This window comes from Bombyx mori, chromosome 18 (genome assembly GCF_030269925.1).
Source record: "Bombyx mori chromosome 18, ASM3026992v2".
Lineage (NCBI taxonomy): Eukaryota > Metazoa > Arthropoda > Insecta > Lepidoptera > Bombycidae > Bombyx > Bombyx mori.
Window position 1 is genome coordinate 5,021,035 of NC_085124.1, and position 24,982 is coordinate 5,046,016.

Sequence of the window (24,982 nt, forward strand, 5' to 3'; positions counted from 1 at the left end):
GGTCGAAAAACGACAAAATAGGTTGAATCTTCATCCCACTAAATTTGTTGGGGAGATTCATACAGTTTCTAATACAAACATCTCCTTATATTCGTTGGATTTGACCTTACTGTATTATTTTAGATTGTTACTTCCACCTTCAGTAATTAAAACTTGTCATAATTAATCATCGTTTATTGAACAGATAAAACACATTTTTTTCTTCAGTTTTTAATAAAAATAAACTGTCCGTGACCACAAAAACTATACAGTATTAGAAACGTTGGAAATAATAAAAAAATAAAACGAAAAAATGCTAGATTAAACCGTCAATGTACTTTGATTATTCCAATTAATTTATTAAATTTTGCAAATGAAAATAAAAAGAAAAATAACATTGGAATTTATCAAATGAATAGATACTAAAACTAAAAATGATCATTGCCTTTATAAATTATTATCGATACCGCTCACATCTCTAGAACAATACCCGTTAAAGCGAACACTTAACCCCTAATCCTCGAAGCGGCAGTTCTACCCGTCGCGGGCATTTATGGCAAAAATCTTAATTCCGCCACTGTCGTTAACTGCCCGCCAGTAATTATTGCCAGAAACTGTATTTATTACATCGAGAGTTTCTGGCTTATATATAAAACGTGCAGATATGGAAAACATATATGTTATGTATTCAAATGTAATTTTAAGATCAGTAAAGAATCACAGTAAATTCTAATAAAAAAGAAAAATTATTGTACTGCAGCTAGTAATTACTTTTAAGCCAAAATACTAAGAAGACGGCATGCACCTTGATATACCCTATAACAACTGAAAATCGGGTATTGCTTATCTGTCTGTATAAGAAAAATAAAAAAGAGTGCATTTACTATTAGTTCATAGAATCTAACTTCCCATATCCTATATAGATAAGCATTCGCAACGCAAATTGCATAATATTTCAAAGGCCATGAAACAAGAGATACAGTTATTCCCAAAGCAATAAAAGTAGGGTCATTTAGCGACGTCCGGTCGGGACTAGTGCCAGTGGTTTCTGGCACAACCCACGCTGGATGTAACTTGAATTGTTATGAATAAAACTGTGAAATCTTATTTTCTTCACACCACAAAAATAGAAAAGAAATTTAATATTAAGATAAATAACTAAGTCGCTTTATTTAATATTTAGTTAATAGAACTGTAACGTGAAATATTTTGGAGACAGAAAAATGGACAGTACATTTTGTTCGATGTTGATTTAAATACAAAATAACGTTTTTAAATTGTTCAGCCGCATTCCTCTAAAATTCTCCGTCTATTACTTTGTGGTCGTTATTTTGACATACTGCCTGTGCGGCAAAATATCTGCGGTCAATGCATCAGTGGAATATCGCTTTACTTGTAATATTGCTCTATGTTAATACATAACTGAGATTTCTTGGCTGGCACTTTGAAATCCAAAGCTTTAGGATTTTATATGAAATATGTTTCTGCACTTAAAGACTTGCCTATAGATAATACTATAACTAGTTTGTCTAAATATCCGTTTTGTTGTCCATAAAACACAGAGTCTATAGAAGTGAGGGACATAAATATACTGTATCATTCAGTCCACTTACGTCCTCATTTATATGTTAATGCGAATGGCATTGGTTTCGTTCTGATCTATACAAAGATAAGTTTCGGGGCAAGATATCATTTTCACAGTCTTATTACTTTCCAATTTGTCCGGAATATTGGTTATTGGGCCTTTATTGTCAGAGTCTGTGTTCGTTGATTATGTTATTTTCGTGTCAATTTTTCAGAAAATTTACTAAAGTACCTTTACGCCTTAAGTCGATTCCGGAGTCGAAAAATCTTGACTTACTCCTCGTTGAAAGATCCATTTGTGACGCAAAACAAATGTTGCACTAAAAACAGTTTTCTTCTATTGTTCACACGGTCACTCCAAAATTCGCAGTTTGCAGAGTCCAAAAGACCATCGGCCACTTTTGCAAGACATCCAAAGTCATAAAGCATGTGATCATCTTCGCAGATGAACACAGACTGACTTGCCAACTTCGTAAAAGTTGAGCCCCAGAATATTAATGAAAAAAAAAAATACCCCCGAAAGTGCCAGGTAAAAAAATCTCGTATCAAAACCGCTGTTTCCTAGTGACCCCGATCGTTCTCCCATCCCTTTGTTGGGCTCCTCTTATTTATAATAGTACATTTTTTTCACACACGGCACCCCTAATAATGTGTGAGCAAAAATATGCGTAATCGTGTACCGTGGCCGTCGCGAATAGGAACCGTCGTTAAATCCATACAGAAAAAATACAACTGTCCCCCATTTGAATGGCAAAAAGTGCATATCATTGTGAAAATGGTATTAGTGGATGAACATCATGCATGGATCGAAATGAATGGATGACTTATAATTGTGTGGCGTTATATTTAGCATGAATTATTGATCTTACTTCACCATTATGATTTTATTCTGAGCTTAACAATTTATCCACATTATAATTTTTTTTTATCGCGATGGTCATTTTATTTAAGAATATGGCAATTAATCACAAAATTAAGAGTTACTCATTAGTTATGAGTAATTCGTGGCTAGTTTCGTGGCGTTTGTATAAACAATGACATAACTTTAAAATGTGCACTGTATCTTTGCTCATTTACACGATTATGTTTTCCGTAGTTTGAAAATCTTGTTTTCTAGATTTTTCCATGGCCTTTGACATTTACCACGGAGCGATTCGTAATAAAATTATGACAATCCAATTTGTCGGTCACAACGCAGGCGAGTGACCCCTGCGAAGACCAAATGTTTGCTATTTCTACGTAAACAAACAAGAAAGATTGACATCGATTGTACATCTGGTGGGCTGACGCAAATAATGGGAATAAACAGGGTAATTCGATTTTTCTATGGAACGCAACGGAAAATTGTACGTTACATTTTAGATGGCATCGGCAAATAAATAAATATACTAATGTTCGAATTCTTTGGTTCTTGGAGTTTGATTTTTAGTTTGGTCAGTTATGGTAAGGTAGCTTAATTTTGATAGCGAACCAAATTTTTTAATTTCTTATAGCTTTTATTTATACGCATCTTTGAGGGACAGACCCCCTGGGGTTGTGGAGATTGTAGGAGCAACCTTATGAAACATCAACCAAATAGTCCGTATTATCCAGATCCTCACCACCTCCCATGATTCCAACGTATACGATGCTCTCCGAGTAGCCGAAGTGAGGATGAAATGGCACAAGATTATGAGGACGAAAGTCATAGATTACATCGGTCACCGTCCTGGTCGAACTCGTCGATTAAGACGAAGATTTCGATGAGTGAACTAACCCATGGACACAGACCACTGAGTTTTTCGCCGGATCTTCTCAGTGGGCTGCGATTTCGATCCGATGGTAGATTCTGCGAAGCGCTGCTCTTCCTAGGGCTAGTGTTAGCAAATTCTCTCAGGTTGAGCACGTGAGCTCACCCACCCGTCCGGGCGTAGCTGAAATAGCCTCTAAGGCTACCAGCAAACAGGTAGGGAAAAAAGTTAATAGAGGAGGTCACGATGATCACGACTGGAGAAGTCGCCTTAATGAAAATATTTAAAGTACATATTTTTGTGTTAAGCGTAAGGGATACTACAAAAAAATAATTATCGACGAAATTCACCTGTAAATTTAAATCAGAACACAAGAGAGGTCGATTGTACAAAAAAAAATCGCGACAGACCCACAAAAAGGGATACTGTTACACCGTTGTTCGATCTCCATCGAAATTCGGATGAGTTTACCTGTTGTGCGACCGTGTGAAAAATGAACAGGTGTTTGTGGCCCGTCTTCCGTTCGACCTGTAATTATAGCTGGACAATACAACAGCGTGATGGGCGTGTATTCGAGAGAAGGTGCTTGGCCACGAAAGAAAAGATACCTCATAGTATTTTAATAGATATTTATTACGCATAAGTGCAACATAATATGTATATGTACCTATAATGGAACATCGAAATGACAATCAATATGGCTTGTTAATTTATTTCTTCTAATTGTACTAGTAGTGATTGATTCGTGTTTTTTTTTAATGCTCTGCATTTACAAAGGATCTCCCAGGCAGTCTAGGGCTATTATCAGACATGACATTATTATCAGACACTTAACTTCAATCAGAAGTCGACATCTAAATTGTATAATGTCTCCCCAGCCCACTAGACTTTTTCGCCGGATCTTCTCAGTGGCGATTCCTAGTCAGTGGTAGATTCGGCGAAGCACTGCTCTTGCTAGGGCTAGTGTTAGAAAATTCTCGCAGGTTGAGCCCGTGACCTCACCTACCCCTCCGGGTGTAGTTAGAATAGTCCTTTAGGCTACCAGATAGAAATAGGTAGAAACAATAGAAGAAAAAAAAAATTCTGCCCCCCCTTTTAAACTAGAATGCTTGATTATTTTATAGTAGAAATACGATAGACCATATCTATTTGAGAAGACTCACATTTGATTAAGGCCTATTGTCTTCTAGGTACGCTACGCAAGCTTATAACTTTATGTGGATCTTGATTTCATTAAACTAGTTAATTTACATACGAACGTTTTCAAAAGGTGTTGTCAATAATTGATCGTACTGATTGTACCATTCGTGATAAGATTTGTCAAGGGACAAACAACCTTATGACGGTACTTAGTCGATATATTATTATAAATTAATACCCATCACTACGAATTGAGCGTCCGCGGCTACTTCTGTTGTGTCTTCTTTTCCAATTGTGCGATATACTCGAACCTTTTGTATTACTGTTCTTGTTGTAAAATTTATTTGGAGGTAATTTTTGGGTGTTACGTTATTATGTGGTTTCGCGTTGCAATGTAAGCGCGGCTGTAACTGTTACGATCGTTTTGAAGGATTGATTTTTTTTTGTTTTGGCGGTCGCTCAACAATGAAAACGTACGTAACGTAAGTCGTCGTGGCCTAAAGAATAAAGACATCGCTCAACACGAATGCACCGGTGTTCGAATCCCGCAGGCGGGTACCAATTTTTCTAATGAAATACGTACGTACTCAACAAATGTTCACGTTTGACTTCCACGTTGAAGGAATAACATCGTGTAATAAAAATCAAACCCGCAAAATTATAATTTGCGTAATTACTGGTGGTAGGACCCTTTGTGAGTCTGCGCGGGTAGATACCACCGCCGTGCCTATTTCTATCATGAGGCAGTAATGCGTTTCGGTTTGAAGGGCGGGGCAGCCGTTGTAACTATACTGATAACTATACCCTGGAACTAATATCTTAAGGTGGATAGCGCATTTACGTCATAGATGTCTATGGGCTCTAGTAACCACTTAACACCAGGTGGGCTGTGAGCTCGTCCAACCATCCAAGCAATAAAAAAAAATTTTATTTGTTAATAAACAAAACAAAGGATTCTAAAATTTCTAGTAATAATCGTTGAAATATCTTAAACGCGTCATTTTATCTATATATTTTTTTTCGTTCCCAATTCTTTTAAATTCAACGAATATAAGATACGTTGACATGCTTATTACATCAACGAAACAAATATTAAATTAGAACAACTGGAAAGTTCGAGAATCGAATCACATTCGCAAATCAATTTACCAGAAAGAGTCTCACAAAAGTGCTCCGATTCTGGTCAAGACACACATTGTGGCTATCATTGTACTAAGCTCAAAGGGTTGCAAAAAAGGCATACCACCTTTTGAGAAAAAAAATTGGTACCGACAGCGTGGGAGTAAGCGCACAAACAACAATAAACATTTAAGAGAATCTAAGTCATTTATATTATAGTATAGTATATTAGTAGAGTATTATTAATTTCTATCGGACTGTGGCTGTTTTAGTATTGAATTCTGGAATCTAAAGTACATGTCATCGACCACACAGCTTAATGTGACACTTAGTCCATAGAATGGATCTGTGCTACCAAAGAGTATTCATAAAAATCTCTTTAACAAAGTAGGGGACTTAATTGAACTTAAGATAATCTAAATGCAGTTTAGGTCATCTATATTCTTATTCTCATAATTTCTTAATAAGCTTCAACATAGTTGCAAGACCACCTTAATTTGCTATTTGGCTGTAGCTGCACGGTGCGCAGCAGAGAGACCATTTTATAGTGGATTTCAAACGCTACTAAAACAATTATGTGTATAGTGTGAACTAAGTCGCACGGGTCAATGATTATAATCTCAGACATATTATGAAATAGACACGGCCATTAAATATTTACTGTTGCTTTTTTGCTATACAGCATTCTGTATTAAGTAGTTAAGTATAGGCAAGTAATTTATCTCCAATATTCAATTTTTTTTAAACGTGATTCCTTGTGTATCATTTTTTTTATTGTTTAGATGGGTGGACGAGCTCACAGCCCACCTGGTGTTAAGTGGTTACTGGAGCCCATAGACATCTACAACGTAAATGCGCCACCCACCTTGAGATATAAGTTCTAAGGTTTCAGTATAGTTACAACGGCTGCCCCACCCTTCAAACCGAAACGCATTACTGCTTCACGGCAGAAATAGGCAGGGCGGTGTTACCTACCCGCGCGGACTCACAAGAGGTCCTACCACCAGTAATTACGCAAATTATAATTACTTGATTATTAATTTATTTTAGCGAATTTCCTTGTGTTACATAGTATTAAATATGAATTTAAATTCACAGAGATTCGCACGAAACTGAAGCGAGCGAGCGCTATCAGCGGCAGACAATAGGATGTTAACTCGCACGCGGGTCAGTTGGCGGTTATCTGCCGATCGGAAGAAAGCCGATATTATGCGGCCCCGCCGCGCCATAGAATTTATTAGTCTGTTCGCCTCTAACTTTACAGTTAGTTGTTTGCTCTGTATGTTTGCGTGCGCAACACTACTCGACGTTTAATTCGATTTGTCAACAGTTTAATAAAGATTATTTGGATTAATAATTACGTTATTGTTAATGGAAACATTTTTTTTCTCCCATTTGCTTGAAACATTTTTATTCAACTTACTAAAGCATTAAATTTTATATCACCGTAATCTTTGACATGTTTTAAAAATGGTAGACAACACATTAACGAAAAAAAAACAAAAAAAAAACGCAATCACGCTTTTATAGAAAATCCAACTAAAAAATAGACTATAAATTTTAATAAATTTGAACTTAAAATAGTGTAAGAAAAAATGATTTTATTGTAAAAAAGCGTGGGGTGCATGGTATAAGTAGTTATAAATATTTTATGAACAGATATGAGTAGAAGGGTTATTTTGATAATATGTATCCTGAAAAGCAGCCCACGCTTTCTTTACAATAAAATCATTTTTTCTTACACTATTTTTAATTCAAATTTAATCATGTTCAAAGATTCCGTTACAAATATCATACATACGTCTGATGCTAATAAAAGCGTATTAAAAAGAAAAACTTAAAATTTGGAAGGAAACATTAAAAAATTCACGTATATTTTTGCTCACAATTCACGGCTCATCTTAGTTCTGAATGTATAAATCTAAGCTCACCGGCTAACAAGGTGAACGGTCACGAACTGCCCGCTATGGGAAAGCTCTCAGCATACAAATTCACTTACGACTCTGTACAGCGAGAGTGTTACAGTTTTACTGATTGCATCCGTGATGCCGTATCCATTCATTCGTCAAATGCAGTCTTATTATGAAGGACAGTATTCATAGTAACTTGACCCTTTGACATGACGATTGCAAGGAGCTGTGTGTGTTTAGTGAAATTTCAGAAACAGCTCTTATAGTTTTTAAAATAAAGTTGAATTTATTTATTGCATATATAGACTTAACTATTTATACTAGCTTTTATTGGCAAATTAGCGGTTTCGTGTGTCAGTTTTGACTTCTTTTAATATGTTTTTAGATCAATTATTGAAACTAGTGTTCGCTCAGTGGTCAAATTTCGATCAAAATCAATGCATGCTCTAGATGCATTATGTATATAACATTTTCTCTTTTGTTTTGTTATTTATTTACATTTATTTTTAGAATAGAAAAATCAATGTATCAAACTTATAAAGCTAGAGCTTCGTCGCTAAAAAAATTTGATTTAAATAAATGAAATAATGGTACTATATTGTTTTGTCTTTGCCTATTTAAATATAGAAAACTTATCTCAACAACTCTCTCATAGATATCTATCATACCTACATAAAAACCAATTTCAATTGATAATATTTATTTTTAGTTATTTGAAATCATTGATGTCCTAATTTCAACCTTATGAATCTGATTTTAGAGTGCTTACTATCTATAATAATAACAAATTGAAATTCTTGGTTCAGTGATTTCATATTTTGTAAACTGCTTTAAAAATCATCCCGTAATTTATTTATTTTATTTTTTATTTATTACACTTCATGTAAAATTTACATTAGCAGACTTAATGCCTAAGGCATTCCCTACCAGTCAGCCAAAGGTAGGGCAGAGTGGATAGTGGTAGGTGCAATGAAATTTATTTCGCAAAGTCGTAAATGATTTTTTTTAAATCGTAAATGAATTTTGCATTGAGGCACGTTAAGTTGTGGTTTGATTTTAATGACGTCACCTGACGCAGAAATCTATAGTCACGTTGTTAGAACAACTCGAAATCTGTTCACGTTTGACTGACTCGCTGGCGCAGTGGTTAGCGGCTCTGACTGTTGCGCCGAGGGTCATGGGTTCGATTCTCACATCGGGCAAACATTGTGCGATGAACAGGTTTGTTTGCTCTTTGTCTGGGTGTTTATTATCTATATACGTACATATATGTTTCAACGTAAATAAGTATGTACGTCAGTCTGGTACCCATAACATTGGGTATTCTTAATTAAGGCCGGATGACCGTAAGTGAATTATTCCCAGTTATTATTACCAATTACATATTATTATTATTACATCTCAACAAATTAATTACTCTAAAATCAATGATATAAAAATACATATAAAAAAATGTTAACAAATTCAAAAATATAATAATATCCTTTATTTCTACACATTTCTTGATATCGCGGACGGAAATAGGATTTCAACGCCCACTCAAGACGGCGTTGAAGGGTGTCAAAGGATTACAAGACTTCTATCACATTTACCGCCAGTCTGATATGACGTCAAAAAATTTCTCACGTAGGTATATTTCATAAGTTGATTTTTATATTGCTAAATTTGGTTACGCGTTGCTGAGGGCACAGCACGTGTTGCTGAGGGTTTTTTTTTTATAATTGAGGGAAAAACTGGCGGCCCGGAGGCCTTTCCAGTTTCACGAGGACAGGTGGGCGAGCAAGGGCTCAGCCAGGAGGGCTTGCTAACAGCTACTCAAGAACGCCTTACTGTAGCCCATAGTCATCACGAAATTAACGATATCGACCATCACGAGACATGTTGACGAAGCCTTAATCACATTACGGCTGTCCAATTCTGAAAACTAGAACTCGATTGCTTGGCGATAGAAAGAGGTAGAACGATAGTACTTAAGCAAGCATACGCACAATATGCGCTACCATCAGTATGCTAAAATGAGAATTACAATATTGGTTCTTTGATGACACCGCTCAATGAAGGCCAAATTCCAGCCATTATCGCCAAAAAAAATTATTGTTTTCTTTGAATATCGAATGAAGATACCATAAAAAGTATTCGAAGCGTCAGATATAATATAATAAAAATAAAAATTCGAGATTAAACACAAAAATAGATTTAAAAACTTTTTTTCTTGGTTTTTGTTTAATCAGTTTCTCAATAAATGAAGTGAGTTGGACAATCGAAAGAAATCACCGTCAAACAAATCTATAAAATTTATTTTAAATAAGGAGACTTCACCTACTCTGGACATCGATTTTCATAGCACCCACAAAACATTAAGAGTATTTAGTCAAAGAGTATCTATAAATCTAAACGAACGCCCACGTGTGACAAGAACAATACCGAACATGGAACATAACACGATATAAATCATAATATACCGAACTATCATCTTTCACTTCATACGTCTTGTAATTTTTAACACCCACTTAATCTTTGAGACGTTATGGGTTTGTATTACGGATAAGGAAATCTAATCTAGAACTTTTACTGTGTGTCATCAAAGTGCTATTTTAATAAAAAAAAAGCACCAATTCACAGAATATCGCACTAAAACAGTCTAGTACTATTCAAACAAGAACCAGATTAAACAGACAAAAATAAATACGACTAAAAAGAATTGATCGTGTTCTATCAAAAGGCCGCGGTCGTCCAATTTGACATGTAAGCCGTATGGTGAATGAAAGAAAAAATCTAATCCGAGTTATTAAATAGAGAATCAAAAGGTATATGGACAATGGTCACGAAGGAATCATTCATGTAGACACGACATTCTTAGATGAGAAACGATCGGTCTGACGGATCAGGTAAACTCTGGCACGTAGCAATCATCCCTTCAATCGAATAATGCATTGAATCAAGATCATTGTGAATTTCGAAGTTGTTATAGATCACAAAAACTTGAGATCAATTTGTGCGGGATGTTGGATTGACTATTTTATTTTATTGCATAGATGGGTGAACGAGCCCACAGCCCACTTGATGTGGTAACCGGAGCCCATAGACATCTACAGCGTAATTTCCGCCACCAGCCTTGAGATATGAGTTCTAAGGTCTCAGTATAGTTTAAACGGCTGCCCCACCCTTCAAACTGAAATGCATTACTGCTTCACTGCAGAAATAGACAGGGCGGTGGTACCTACCCGTGCGGACTCACAAGAAGACCTACCACCAGTAATTACGCAAATTATAATTTTGCGGGTTTGATTTTTACTACACGACGTTATTCCTTCGTCGTGGAAGTCATTCGTGAACATTTGTTGAGTACGTATTTCATTAGAAAAATTAGTACCCGCCTGCGGGATTCGAACACCGGTGCATCGCTAGATACGAATGTACCGGACGTCTTATCCTTTGGGCCACGACGACTTCACTATTAGATAAGTAAGAGGAATTTCGCTGTATGTTGTGAACTTGATTGGTTGCTTGAACTGTCATCTTACTCCTGCTTTGTATCACATTTTCGTTCTGTCTTTAAGAAGCCGTAGGCAAAAACAAAGGAACCCTTATAACTTCCTCATGACTAGCCCGTCTGTTTCTATTTCTATAGGCAAACGAGCATGCAGCCCACCTGATGCAAATAATCATCGTACTGCTACTGTACAACAGTCTACCCTAGAAAACTTGGGAATATGACAATATTGATCAAAACGATGGAGCTTTTGAAATATTTACTGGTGGTAGGACCTCTTGTGAGTCCGCGTGGGTAGGTACCACCACCCTACCTATTTCTGCCGTGAAGCGGTAATGCGTTTCGGTTCGAGGGGTGGGGCAGCCGTTGTTACTATACTTGAGGCCTTAGAGTTATATCTCAAGGCGGGTGGCGGCTATTACGCTGTAGATGTCTATGGGCTCCGATAACCACTTAACATCAGGCAGGCTGTGAGCTCGTTCACCCATCTATGCAATAAAAGTAAAAAATAAAAAAGTTATTCTATAAAGGAAATTTTAATAAAACGAAATCAGTTCAAATAAAAAAGAGTCAGTTTTAAGAAGGCAAACACCAACAAAAGAAGAAAGTGACACTTGTAAGCCCTTTTCTAGTAAAATTGATGAAAGAGTGTCAAATAATGATACACAATAGTTATTTTGCCTTCATATACAACCCTATTCGGTATTGTTACAATATTATCGGCGATCCGACTCATGTGGGTGCGGACTCCTGAATGTTTGGGGAAAAAAATCCTTTTGACCAATTGTTTGCTAAGGTAAGCTGACATTATTTTTTGTGAAGGTGTTTATCGAAGTTTGACCATGGGAAAATATTGGAGATTCAGGTGCCTCTATCAAAATCGGTTCATTGTCCAACCTGTTGTGAGCTTTTGTTGATTTTCGATAAAATCTTCCCTTTGATCATGGGTTTTATTGTGTTTTTGATTCGTCTATAAAGACGCACATTTTATTCTTGATTAATGGTAAAGGACTGATCCGAAAGGCTTGCGTCTTTGTTCTGAACTGATACCTTTAAAATAAAGGAGGACAACACCTACCAAACTTTAAATTGTCTAACGTTGAAAGGCCGACAATAACAAATCGGTATCAGAGCTTGACAAAGATGGACTCTTCAGAAACTGTCCACCCACTCCCTGGCTATTGATTGTGGTCTCCTAACTATAAATTAAGCCTGATTATGAACATCTTTTTATCTCATTGTGTTTATCTCTACTTTCTAAGCGTGTAATGGACGGACATTGGTCAAAGGATCTGTTGAAAAGCCATTCAAAAGAGTTCTTCTATCCAAATAGATTTCTATAATATATTAAATTTTGAACCTGAATAAAGCATCGAGGGCTTAGTGAATTTAACATAATGGACATCTTAATAAGTTTTCTCGTAAATCAGATAACTTAAAGGTCTTAATCTAATCCTTTGATATTTACATCGGTGTTCGATTTTTATTTGAACACAATAAGATAACTTGCGTTAGATAGGACAAGAATTTAAATCTCAAAACGACATCTCAATTTTGTACAGATTATGTACAATAACAAAAAAAAAAAGCTTAGCTACTCGTGATTGTTTGTAACGCGATTTGTTTATCCCTTAATCCTTTCTTCAAAATGTTTTTTTTTGTTAAACAACCGTCCGTCACAACTCTTGACTAATTTTACAATTGCGATGATCAGACAATTCACTATTCATTTCTTGGCAATTTAAAATCTATAAATCGCTTGACTCGTTTTGTTTTAGACCATCGATTATTTATTTCTGCTGCGTTGCTGCCCCCAACGTCGTGCACTTCTTAATGGAACCGGACTTATAAATCCAATTTAAATGTTACCAGAACCTCCGCTGACATAACATATGTAAATCTATACGTCTTTATCTTCGGCATCACAAATACGAAATGCCGCGATCGGTCGCGACCATAAAAAAAGTTGTCCAGTCGGAAATACAAAACGGGTGGCCGCGGTCTCCGCTTCATTATTATAAGAAAATTAACTTCACTCCCATAATTTAAATATCGTCTGAGTTGTAAATTTCGTTGTTCTTTTTCATATTCTAATTACTGTCCGTTTTTCGATTGATCGAAATATATCGATGTTTTGTTCCCACGGTGGTGTTGCAAAATTGGATTGTTGTTGCAAATCTGTTTCTCTCTTTTCAGAGCTTGTATAGCTTTAGTTAGTCTAAGTCAGCAATTTTACCGTTTATTTCGTCAATATTTATTCTGATATTCGAAATTTAAATTTATAGCTATGTATTTGCAAAAAAAAGGTCTATTTCATGTACCGTTTTCCCCAAACTCAGTAACAATAATATTACACGAACTTCATCATTTTATAATTGTATTTACATACTTTCAGACTCTAAGACCGTTAATTTGAAAATTCTTAGACTCAGTAATGGAATCTAGACAGAATTTCTTTAATTAAGAACTAAATTATCTATTGATGTAATCGTAAAAATCTTAGAACCGTTTTATTATATAGCAAATATCTCTTAAACCTAAACTCTATTTTATTAAATTTAAGCCAACGTACACGAGTAACGCTTGATTTCAGAATCAAACCTGACCTTAAAAAATTAAAAGAAAAACTTAGTAGTGGCGACTTAAGACCTACGCACAATAATTTGCTTTAACAGGCCAAAATAACGCTTGAGAGACCAATAACTCGAGTCCAGGGACCAAGATTGAAGGATCCGCTTATAAATGCGATGCTCCCATGTTCCCTTAATGAAGGCATATTGAATCGCTAAGCTAACAAGATGTAGCCAATACTTAAATTGACGTGAGGCCCTTTCGCTGTTTCCGTTTTGATTCACAATCAATTGTTAGTTAATGTTAATTTAATTATGGCCGGGAATTGATTTTGTTTGGAACCTTATTATGTTGTTTATGGTGGATTGGTTGATTTTTATTGATTTTAGTTTCCAATTTTTTAACAAGCACCATTCAATTACCTTAATCAAAGTCCCGATTGGATTAGAGCATTTGTTTTTCTTGAATATCTCTTATTCAAGAGGTGATCATCGATAGGTTATTTGAATCGGGACTTGTGCCGACTCACACATGGCGTGACGTTAACTGTCCCAATTCAGTTTTTTAATTTTTTTTATTGCTTAGATGGTTGGACGAGCTCACAGCCCACCTGGTGTTAAGTAGTTACTGGAGCCCATAGACATCTACAACGTAAATGCGCCACCCACCTTGAGATATAAGTTCTAAATTCTCAGTATAGTTACAACGGCTGCCCCACCCTTCAAACCGAAACGCATTACTGCTTCTCGGTAGAAATAGGCAGGGTGGTGGTACCTACCCGTGCGGACTCACAAGAGGTCCTACCACCAGTAATTACGCAAATTATAATTTTGCGAGTTTGGTTTTTATTACACGATGTTATTCCTTCACCGTGGAAGTCAATCGTGACCATTTGTTGAGTACGTATTTCATTAGAAAAATTGGTACCCGCCTGAGATTCGAACACCGGTGCATCGCTCAACACGAATGCACCGGACGTCTTACCGCTTAGGCCACGACGACTTCAAAGCTGTCCCATGTCAGCTCACAAGATGCCAACAGTAACTATTTACAGAGATTACTTTGATTGCTTCACTACACGGTATTACCTATACTTTTCTGGCAGATTTTTATTTCAATTGATACCACCCCCGCAATCACGGAACGTCACACGACCGCAAAAATGATTTTGGAATGGTTAGATTGGTAAGCGGGCCCGTGACCTAACTAACGTGAAGAGTTTACTGGAGACATGATTTCAAAGCGTCCATTTCAACTCGTATTCCGTTGCCCAATTTTTTATATATTCCTATTTAGGAAAATGCTTTTGTCGATCACTCAAGATGCTGTTGAAAAATAGCGTTAGTATACCTAACACTTGATACCTGTTGTAGTGACTAATACACTGAAGTCGTCGTGGCCTAAAGGATAAGATGTCCGGTGCATTCGTATCTTGCGATGCAACAGTGTTCGAATCCCGCAGACAGGTACCAATTTTTCTAATGAAATACGTACTTAACAAATGTTCACGATTGACTTCCACGGTGAAGAAATAAAAAGTAAAAAACATAGTGTAATAAAAATCAAACTCGCAAAAATATAATTTGCGTAATTACTGGTGGTAGGACCTCTTGTGAGTCTGCCTATTTCTGCCGTGAAGCAGTAATGCGTTTCGGTTTAAAGGGTGGGGCAGCCGTTGTAACTATACTGAGACCTTAGAACTTATATCTCAAGGTGGGTGGCGCATTTACGCTGTAGATGTCTATGGGCTCCAGTAACCACTGAACACCAGTTGGGTTGTGAGCTCGTCAACCCATCTAAGCAATAAAAAAACCTGTAGTGTTTGCTCAAATTAAAGTAGATACTCTGTATATCTAAATTGAGATTAGTCAGAGCAAAAAAAAGCCGTACGTACCCATCGAATCCCAACGACAAACGACACGGGTCTCTATTAAGTCCAACAATAAGTCCCGTAAAACAATAAATCCGTACAAAACAATTTCAATTAAAAAAAACTCGACGTCACCAAACCCATATCAATTAGCGACAAGCGAAAAGTAAAAACGGCGCTGTGTTTTATTTAAGATGGAAGTTAACTTGGATTTTTGAAAAGTTTGGAAGCGACTGCGGGATGCCGTCTGGCCCCTGTCGCACCTGATAAAGTAATTTCCAAATTCCGTAATACGCGCGCAGTTTTGAAGAGGGTTTTAAAAAGGAGAGCTCTACGCGCCACCGACCTAATTGGGATCGCGTTAAGGTCTCCTGATTGTTTTAATTTTTAATTTGATTGTGTTGCGTATAACGGTCCGGTTCCTTTAGAAGCTTTATCCGTAAAGTTTCGAATCAATTTTTTTTTTACCGACTCTGTGGTGCAGTAGTTAGTGCTGTTGATTGATGCGCCAGAGGTTCGGGGGTTCGATTCTTACATCGGACAAAACATTCGTGTGATGAACAGGCTTGTTTGCTGTTTGTCTTGATGTTTATCTTGTCTGATATCTTGATATATATTTATGTAAATATTTATATAAGTATTTATATCAGTCTCTTGTAACTATAGTACCTACAGGGAATCCTAATTTGGTGCCGGGTGATAGTTTAAGATTTAAAAATAAAATTAAGTCTACTACTTTCTCTTTAAGGCTACCTACTCTGTCAAATAGCTCATGACGAAACTCAGAGATTCTTGCCCATACACGTCATTACGGATCCTCCCGATCCACTAACGGTGCTTTTAGGTAACACAAGCACCAGTCACCATCCTGGTGAATTTACTCGTCGAGCCCTTCGTTGCAAGGGACGGGTTTGACAAGTAAATTAACCCATAGACACAGTCCACTGAGTTTATCGCCGGATCTTCTTAGTGGGTCGCGTTTCCGATCCGGTGGTAGATTCTGCGAAGCATTGCTCCTGCTAGGGCCAGTGTTAGCAACACTCCAGTTTGAGCCGCGTGAGCTCACCTACATGTTAGGGCGAAGCTGAAATAGCCTCTCAAGGCTATCAGCATAGGTAGGGAAAAAAAGAGATTCTCTTTACAAACGTATGCTTTCCAAATGCTCAGAATTTGATATTACACGTAATTATATTTCCTCGATTTAAGGTATAACGTCATCCATATCGTACATGCCGAATAGGGGGGCACGTACCTTATTGTTTGCTCACAAAAACTAAACTCGAGTACAAAATAAGAACAAACGTGTCATCGATGAAATGACGCGTGTCGGCCAATCAGGCGCGACGGCCGCAGACGACGGTGACGTCACGGCGTCGGCAGCCAATCAGGGCGGCGCGTCGACTCCGGTCAACTCGGGCTAATTGCCCATGTGTGCGATAACACTAGTTTTAAGAGGAATCCGTGCGCGTGCGACGGTCAACGCACACTCATACAATAAGCCCATCAGAAATACGCGCTCTATAGAAACATACCAAGTCCACTGACAATAAATGTACTGAATATAAAATCTAATTTTCAACAGCCGAGTCGAAAATGAGAAATCTCTAAATCGTCATTAAGCCGAAATTAAATAATGCGTTCTGATTATTCCGTTAGATAGAAGTTGCTTAAGTTATTTTAAGTCCGAACGGTCATCTATTGTTGTCTAAGTAAAGCATGCGAAAATATTTTATAATGCTTTTTAAACTTATCTAAGAATCTTTATTAACATAAAAATATAATCTAGCTCTTTAGTTTGTGCGTTCACATTTTCCGCACACACAAAAGTTTTGCTAAATAATAGTGTTGATGAAAATTAAAATATGATAAGAGGATATGAGCATTTGTCGTATGCAATTAATATGATTGTGAAATTTTAATTTAACCCATAGACATAGCCCACTGCGTTTCTCGCCGGATCTTCTCAGTGGGTCGCGTTTCCGATCCGGTGGTAGATTCTGCGAAGCACTGCTCTTGCTAGGACTAGATTTAGCAACGCCTCCTGGTTAGAGCCTCGTGAGCTCACCTACTCATTCGGTGAATCTAGCATAGCCCCTTGAGGTCATAAGAATAGGTAGGTTAATTAGTTAGTAAAGATTAAACACCCTCCACGATGTTTCCCGAGCGCTATGACATGTCCTTCTTCAAACGAGGCTTGTGGAGAGTATTAAGCGGTAGGCAGCGGCTTGGCTCTGCCCCTGGCATTTCTGAAGTCCATGGGCGACGGTAACCACTCACCATCAGGCGAGCCGTATGCTCGTCTGCCTACAAGTGCAATAAAAAAGGGTAGAAAAAAAGTGAAATTTAAAATCCATTTTGCTTAAATTGATTAGTGCTATTTTCATGGGTGCCTTAGCGGTTTTGACCAAACTATTGCAAAGGTTAATAATAAAGATATGGAATTACGTTTAGATGATTTAATCAGTGTTGGAGCACAGCATGATACCGTACTTGCTACTAATGCTACTACCCTGTCAGTTATAGAAAACAGCCATTACAATATTAAGGACGTTCTTGCTATTCCAGTGAAAAAGACACATCGTTCATGAGAACTCATTAGTGTGAAAGGTAATAAAATTTGATACCACCTTTTGACACTAGACCGAAGTTGCAGTATAAAAAAAGGCCAAAACAAAATTACGCAACTACAAATTGAACTGCAAACACAAACAAATCCATTAGTAAAACTAGTTAGTTCACAATTAACTCTTACTGTTGGCCAGTGGGAATGTGAGATGGGGAAACAATGGCCGGTGCTCATTAATAAAAATCTTTTAAAACGGTTTCTAGCGTTTGCTAAAATTGTTTACTGTCTCTCTGTTCATATTAAATTGATCTTTGAATAATGGATAAGTGAGTCGTCTATTATCAAAGGTGGCAATCTGTGCATTTGGACAAAAAAATGTTATTGATATGTCAATACAGATTGATTTCAATATAATCGTCTCCTTCAAAGAATACGGTTCAAAACCTGCATTATATAAAGGTAAATACTTAACCTGTTATTTATCTAAGATGTCGTTCAGAAGAGTTTTGTGACTGCCAATGGAATACAAAGTCAATAATTCGTTTTTCTGATTTACCAATAATTGTCCAAAAGTCACATTGCCGGCTTTGATAATAGTCGACTCAAGTATGCAGTTTTTGTGATTCATTCGCAAATGCCATTTTTTGTTTTTGTTTTAATAATATTTTGCGTAAGTTGCAGTTGGCCGTGGTTTGGCTCATTGCTTGTATCGAAGGATGAAAAGTTTTTTGCAACTTTACAGGAGAGATATTTGAAGTTTAAAATTAGGAAAAAATATAACATAACAGAAAAAGTTCTTCAGTTGTTTGAATGAAATATCCTTAAATGAAATTCTTTTTTTTTAATGCCTTTGTAGGCAGACGAGCATATGGTACACCTGATGGTAAGTGGTTACGGTCGCTCATAGACATCAGCAATGCCAGGGGCACAGCCAAGTCACCACTTATACTACATATAGTCTATTAAAAACATCTAACTGTTGATGCTAATACCAATAAATAGCACCTTTAAATGCAAAGATAAATGTCGCCAGTATAATAGGTACCAGCAATTTTTTTTTATTGCTTAGATGGGTGGACGAGCTCACAGCCCATCTGGTGTTAAGTGGTTACTGGAGCCCATAGACATCTACAACGTAAATGCGCCACCCTCCTTGAGATATAAGTTCTAAGATCTCAGTATAGTTACAACGGCTGCCCCACTCTTCAAACCGAAACGCATTACTGCTTCACGGCAGAAATAGGCGGGTGGTGGTACCTACCCGTGCGGACTCACAAGAGGTCCTACCACCAGCTAGTAAGCGAAGTGTCGCTTAAACCAAATAGCCTATCCACCACTCGATATCTACTCTGAAGAATACTCATAATTATTCTTATTTTAATGCTTTCATATTATTTATGAACATTTTTTTAAGGATGACTGGTGACCCCGAGGCCTTTCCAGTTTCATCAGGACAGGTGGGCGAGCAAAGGCTCAGACAGGAGAGGTGGGATTTGCTAACAGCTGCCCGAGCGCTAGCAAAAGAGACCTAACAACTCAAGATCAACTGTTTCGCGAATGAATCTACAACCGGATCGGAATCGCGAGCCGCTGAAAAGATCCGGCGAGACACTCAGCGGGCTGATGCATGGGTTAGGTTGCACGTCGACCTCTGTGTTAAGTTCGATGAGTACGGTTACCGGGGTCTCTAAGCCTGCTCCTAGTGTTAGAGCTGAAGGCATCTAATGCAAGAGTTATTGGATCTGATGGATCCGTAAGGACGTGTATTTATGAACATACACCTGCCATGCTGTAATAAACAATGACAGGAACAGATTAAAACTGAAAATAATATGAATGACACTTCCACGATGCTTTTTTTTTATTGCTTAGGTGGGTGGACGAGCTCACAGCCCACCTGGTTTTAAGTGGTTACTGGAGCCCATAGATATCTACAACGTAAATGCGCCACCCACCTTGAGGTATAAGTTCTAAGGACTCAGTATAGTTACAACGGCTACCCCAACCTTCAGACCGAAACGCATTACTGTTTCACGGCAGAAATAGGCAGGGTGGTGGTACCTACCCGCGCGGACTCACAAGAGGCCCTACCACCGGTAATTACGCAAATTGTAATTTTGCGGGTTTGATTTTTGTTGAGACCACCTTCTAGAATTTGTGAACGAGTGCTACTGTAAGAAGATACTCTGTAACCTTTTCAATATTTTTATTACACCCCTAGGTATTACACCCCAAATATCTTACTCGTGAGATCCTACATTATTTCTGTTTTTAATTAAAACGACGGTAGAGTTTTCTGCTGCGTGCGTTCCCATCTGAAGGATAGGATAGTCCATTACCAAGGCGACTTACATTCGTCTCGAAATGGTCAGCGGCATTCACGATGCTATTTGCGTGTGCTTCTGTAACTACTCAACCTAGTGAGCTGTGAATGGGTCCGTCCGTATAAGACAATAAAAATATGAACAAATTTATCATAAGACACTTGAAAAAAAATAATACTCAAGTAGATCTTTTTAGGCACTTTCAAATCGACATAACTCGTCCCACCGATTCGGAATGGTTCACAGTTAAGAACAAACGGCAATAAACTCAAGGTATAATGAATGTTTTGTCTAGCTTCGATTATAATTTGCGTAATTACTGGTGGTAGGACCACTTGTGAGTCCGCGCGGGTAGGTACCACCACCCCGCCTATTTCTGCCGTGAAGCAGTAATGCGTTTCGGTTTGAAGGGTGGGACAGCCATTGTAACTATACTGAGACCTTAGAACTTATATCTTAAGGTGGGTGGCGCATTTACGTTGTACATGTCTATGGGTATATTTTTTCACTATTATCGATCGATGGATAGATATACCATCTGGGTCTATGCGGTTACCGGAACACGCACATAAATGTTTACTAAAAAATGAATTTGAATCTTAATGACATATATCATAACGACGAATTTTGGTCTTTAGAAAGGTACACCTGATACTTCAGTGCAGAAATAAGCATCCTGGACCGAAGGTAGGGTAGGTAAGATATTGCTTCTGAGCGACAAAGCCGCCGATTATTCTCGTCACTAATTCATATTGACAGAGATTTTTTTTGTGTTTTAATAGGCTTCTTGTAAATCCGGTACAATTAAATAGCTACGCGTATACGATGCGAGCCTCTTCAAGCTATTAGTTCTTCCTCGTCCGTTTGTTCTAACAATTGCATAAGAAACTTATTATTCAATAAAAGTTCCACTAATTTTTACTTATTGAAACTCTTTTTTTCGGTCCACTAAAGTGCATGTACAAGTGCGCACAAAACTCAAATGGATTAATCAAAATTAAAAGTTATTTAAGCTAACACCTGTATCTACTCTAAATTAATTATGTTGATAGATTTATATCCGAAGAAGAAAGTACTCAAGTGTTTCGCTACGAATTTGACTTTAAGCTCGTTTTAATTAGGCCATTTTCATGAATAGGAGCCGCTATTAGTAATAATCAAGTTCGTTACATTTTATTTATAATGTCATAAGTGCAATAGAATATAAATTGAGACATATTATTATTGTAATACTTGTATTGTAATAATTTACTGGTGGTAGGACCTCTTGTGAATCCGCACGGGTAGGGACCACCACCCTGCTTATTTCTGCCGTGAAGCAGTAATGCGTTCCGGGTTGAAGGGTGGGGCAGCCGTTGTAACTATACTGAGACCTTAGAACTTATACCTCAAGATGAGTGGCGCATTTATGTTGTAGATGTCTATGGGCTCCAGTAACCACTTAACACCAGGTGGGCTGTGAGCTCTTCCACCCATCTAAGCAATAAAAAAATAATCTAATAGTAGAACAAAGATCTGTTAGATGTTATTACGTATCACAATTTTATTGTAAAGAAAAATAATTATTTGAGATTTCGAGGTCTTATTTCAATATAGATCTACTGTAGGTGTTATGGTTAAGGCAAGCCATGACTTTCAATCCACGCTGATAAATAGGATAAATCGGAGGTAGCAAGATGGAGTTATTCGTTATATCGAATATAGAGTCTTCATTCTTCGATTTCAGTAGAATCAAAAATAATTATACAAACTATTGACGGGTTTTTGAAAATTAAGCTTTAAAATAAATAATATCTTAATCAACCGTGACCTCGAAAAATGTGTTATTCGAATAAATTAAAACTGTATTATTATTTTAGTAACAAAAGTGGCTGTCTAAAGAAATAAAGAAAAAGGTAGCCATACGTTTGTAAAAAAGCAAATGGTCATTGCGGTTCTTACATTATTAATATTTGTATATTGGATTTCATTTTATGAACTTCGTCGGTGAACGATTTTTTTCATTTTTATTGTTTTAGCGTGACTGACTTGGTTCTTATCAATTGAATTCTCACTCTTTGCTGAACCTTAACAACTTAAAACACCTTTAACGTTTCCACAATTATTTCAGAAATTAGCAGTACCGAGGTACTAAATCCATAAATACAATATCAACGGTTACAGCAAACTAAGTTGATAATTAGCTGATAAATCTATTTTTTAGTTAGTAATATATTATATTAAGTTCTTTTTTTGCAATATTAAAAAAAAATACGAACACTTTTTCACAGGACTGTCTTTTTTGCGGAGTCTGAAATTTCGAAAAATGTGTCCATTCATTTCTTGATTTCAGTTTGCTTAATTTTTTTACAGAACAATAAAATAGTATAATTCTGAAGCATCTAAATAGCGGTAGATTTCGTCTGCCTATTTATGTAACAAAATGAAATATTTTTGAACGTCAACTTTTAAAAGTCAGCGGTCTATTCCGTCATTGTCCCTTAAAAAATACTCATCAACTGTCCGAGAATGTATGAAAGCGGCCACTCCATTCATTTTCCCTTCGGACGAATGGTGACCACCTCGTAATGTCAATGTTGACGTAAGACGGGGTAATAAGTAGCTCGTCGTTGTATGAATAGACTCTCAGATGGGATGACGTCGTATGTGTGTTTGCGAGTTTTTTTTTTTCTTCTAAATCTGGCGTTCGAATACTTTTTAAATTTGTACCGAGAAAATGATTTTTCTTTACGTTTTTTTTATTAAAAATAGTAAAATGTATAACATATATTATGTTCTATTTAGTTTCTAATTTATTAATTACTCTAGAAATAAAAAGTGGATTACAAATTTTGATTCACGTCTAACCTCCATAACAGAGAAATTTATCAGGTCACCGTTAGATAAACAAGAATCATGAAAGAGTAAAGATAAATCATTTTTGAAATTATGTACATGTTTCACATTGAAACATGTTTAAATAAGTTAGATGCACATCAAGATGTTTGTTTTTGGTTATTTATTTTTGAATTGCGATTCCTTGAACAAGTAAAATATATTTCTACAACATACGCTTTAGATTTTAGGTTTAGATTTTAACGATATTTTTGTTTGAACACATCATTAATATTTGCGTCCGTATTATTTAAAAATGTTCGAAAACATAAATTAACACTATCACACAATGATTGACGTGTTTTATTCGATATCGCTAAAGACAATTTTCGTACAAAAATAAATCATTATCGGGGCCTTACCTTGCGCGATGCGTACAGCTGGCATTTTGATTCTCATCTTGATTTGGTCACCTATTTTTAGATCTTCGACAACTTGTTTTATCCTTAGAAACAATTTATCTTAATATGTCTCTATCAGAAGACAGTTCGTTAAACTTCACATGTGCCGCCGCCGGTCCAGCGGTTTATCGTGTTCATAAAACGTTTCTGATAACGGAGGTCGACTTATCACAAATCCTCCTACGAGTGTCCGACGGTGTTTTAGAGCGCTCAATCATTTTCTTAAAGTACTCATCGCACGGAAAAACAAACAGTACTTAAGTTACTTTTTCCTTTTCATGTTGCGGCAAATCAGTTCACACGTTAGTTGAATGTTTCGCGTAAATCGACTGGTCATAAATAGGGCCTTATCAACACTTGAATGAGCGTCTCAGTGCACTATCTAATCTATCCGCGCCTAGTGGCGATCCTGCGATTCGGCAAACGGCTCGCTTGGTCACACTCCATTTACTAACATCTGTTTAAACTTCTTCACTTGAAATAACAAATTTTCAGTCACTGTCCGTCGTCGAAATTTCTATAGTCGATATTCGAAATAATAAAATAAATTTACGAACGTTATTAATGTATTAAAATAAAATGGTTTTTATGCAAATATACGTGAATATTTCGTAATGTTTACGAGAGCGATCGCGATCGTATATGTGTCGCGTGCGGTGCGAGGCAGGTGCGAGGCCAGCCGCCCGCTCTCGCCCGGTGTCCGAGAGCGTCTGTCCTGTGTCCCTTCACGCGAGGGCTCCACGGCCTCCGCGTGTCCACGACTAGCGCCGTCTCGCTCCGCCGGCCGACGATGCCGCGTGCGAGTCCATACGAAGTAGCCAGGGGTTACTCTCGGTCGCCGCCGTCTCGGCTGTTCGACGGAGACGGCTGCCGCCGACGCCGATCAGCTCACACATGCTCCCGAAAGAGACGGCTACAAATCACAAGTGCCGTGCGTTGGTGTGCGTGCGCGGGTGGGGCGAAGATGCAACGCGTACAAAAGAAAAAGGGATAATATTTGCTTGCATATTTCATGACTCGATTAGAAGATGGAATTTTTAATTGAAGGGACGGTAAGCGCGGTCAGTGTACAGTTTCAGGGCGTGCTTATATTTAAAGCTCCGAAACTTGAGTGCTCGTTTGAAGTTGTGAGGTACTTTTATTGTGAGGCTTAACTTTTAAGAGCCTGAACGATAAAACGGTAAATACGTAAAGTATGATTTTATAAGTAAAATATGTCCAAAATTTTATTAGGATGTCCAAAGTAAATTCAGGAAATTGGAGAACGATGCATTTAGTCTTACTACCAATAAATTTCACTAAATCTCATTAAATAAAGTCCATTTTATGAAATTAGGTACCCGGTTCTTTTAATACATTATTTTATTTTTTTGTATAAGCATTATTTTTTTTAAAACATTACCAGACTCTACCTCCGTAGT

General features: G+C 37.1%; 1 protein-coding gene across 1 annotated transcript in view; it reads right to left on the minus strand.

The window, feature by feature from the left end:
* LOC101739459 (B-cell lymphoma/leukemia 11A) overlaps window positions 1–24,687 on the minus strand; it is a 62,537-nt gene extending 37,850 nt beyond the window's left edge. The window contains exon 1 of the mRNA XM_004928144.5: window positions 23,523–24,687. Coding sequence (XP_004928201.2) covers window positions 23,523–23,559 — 37 coding nt within the window. The 5' untranslated portion in view covers window positions 23,560–24,687. The remainder of the gene's footprint in view (window positions 1–23,522) is intronic.
* Between the last annotated feature and the right edge of the window lie 295 nt (window positions 24,688–24,982).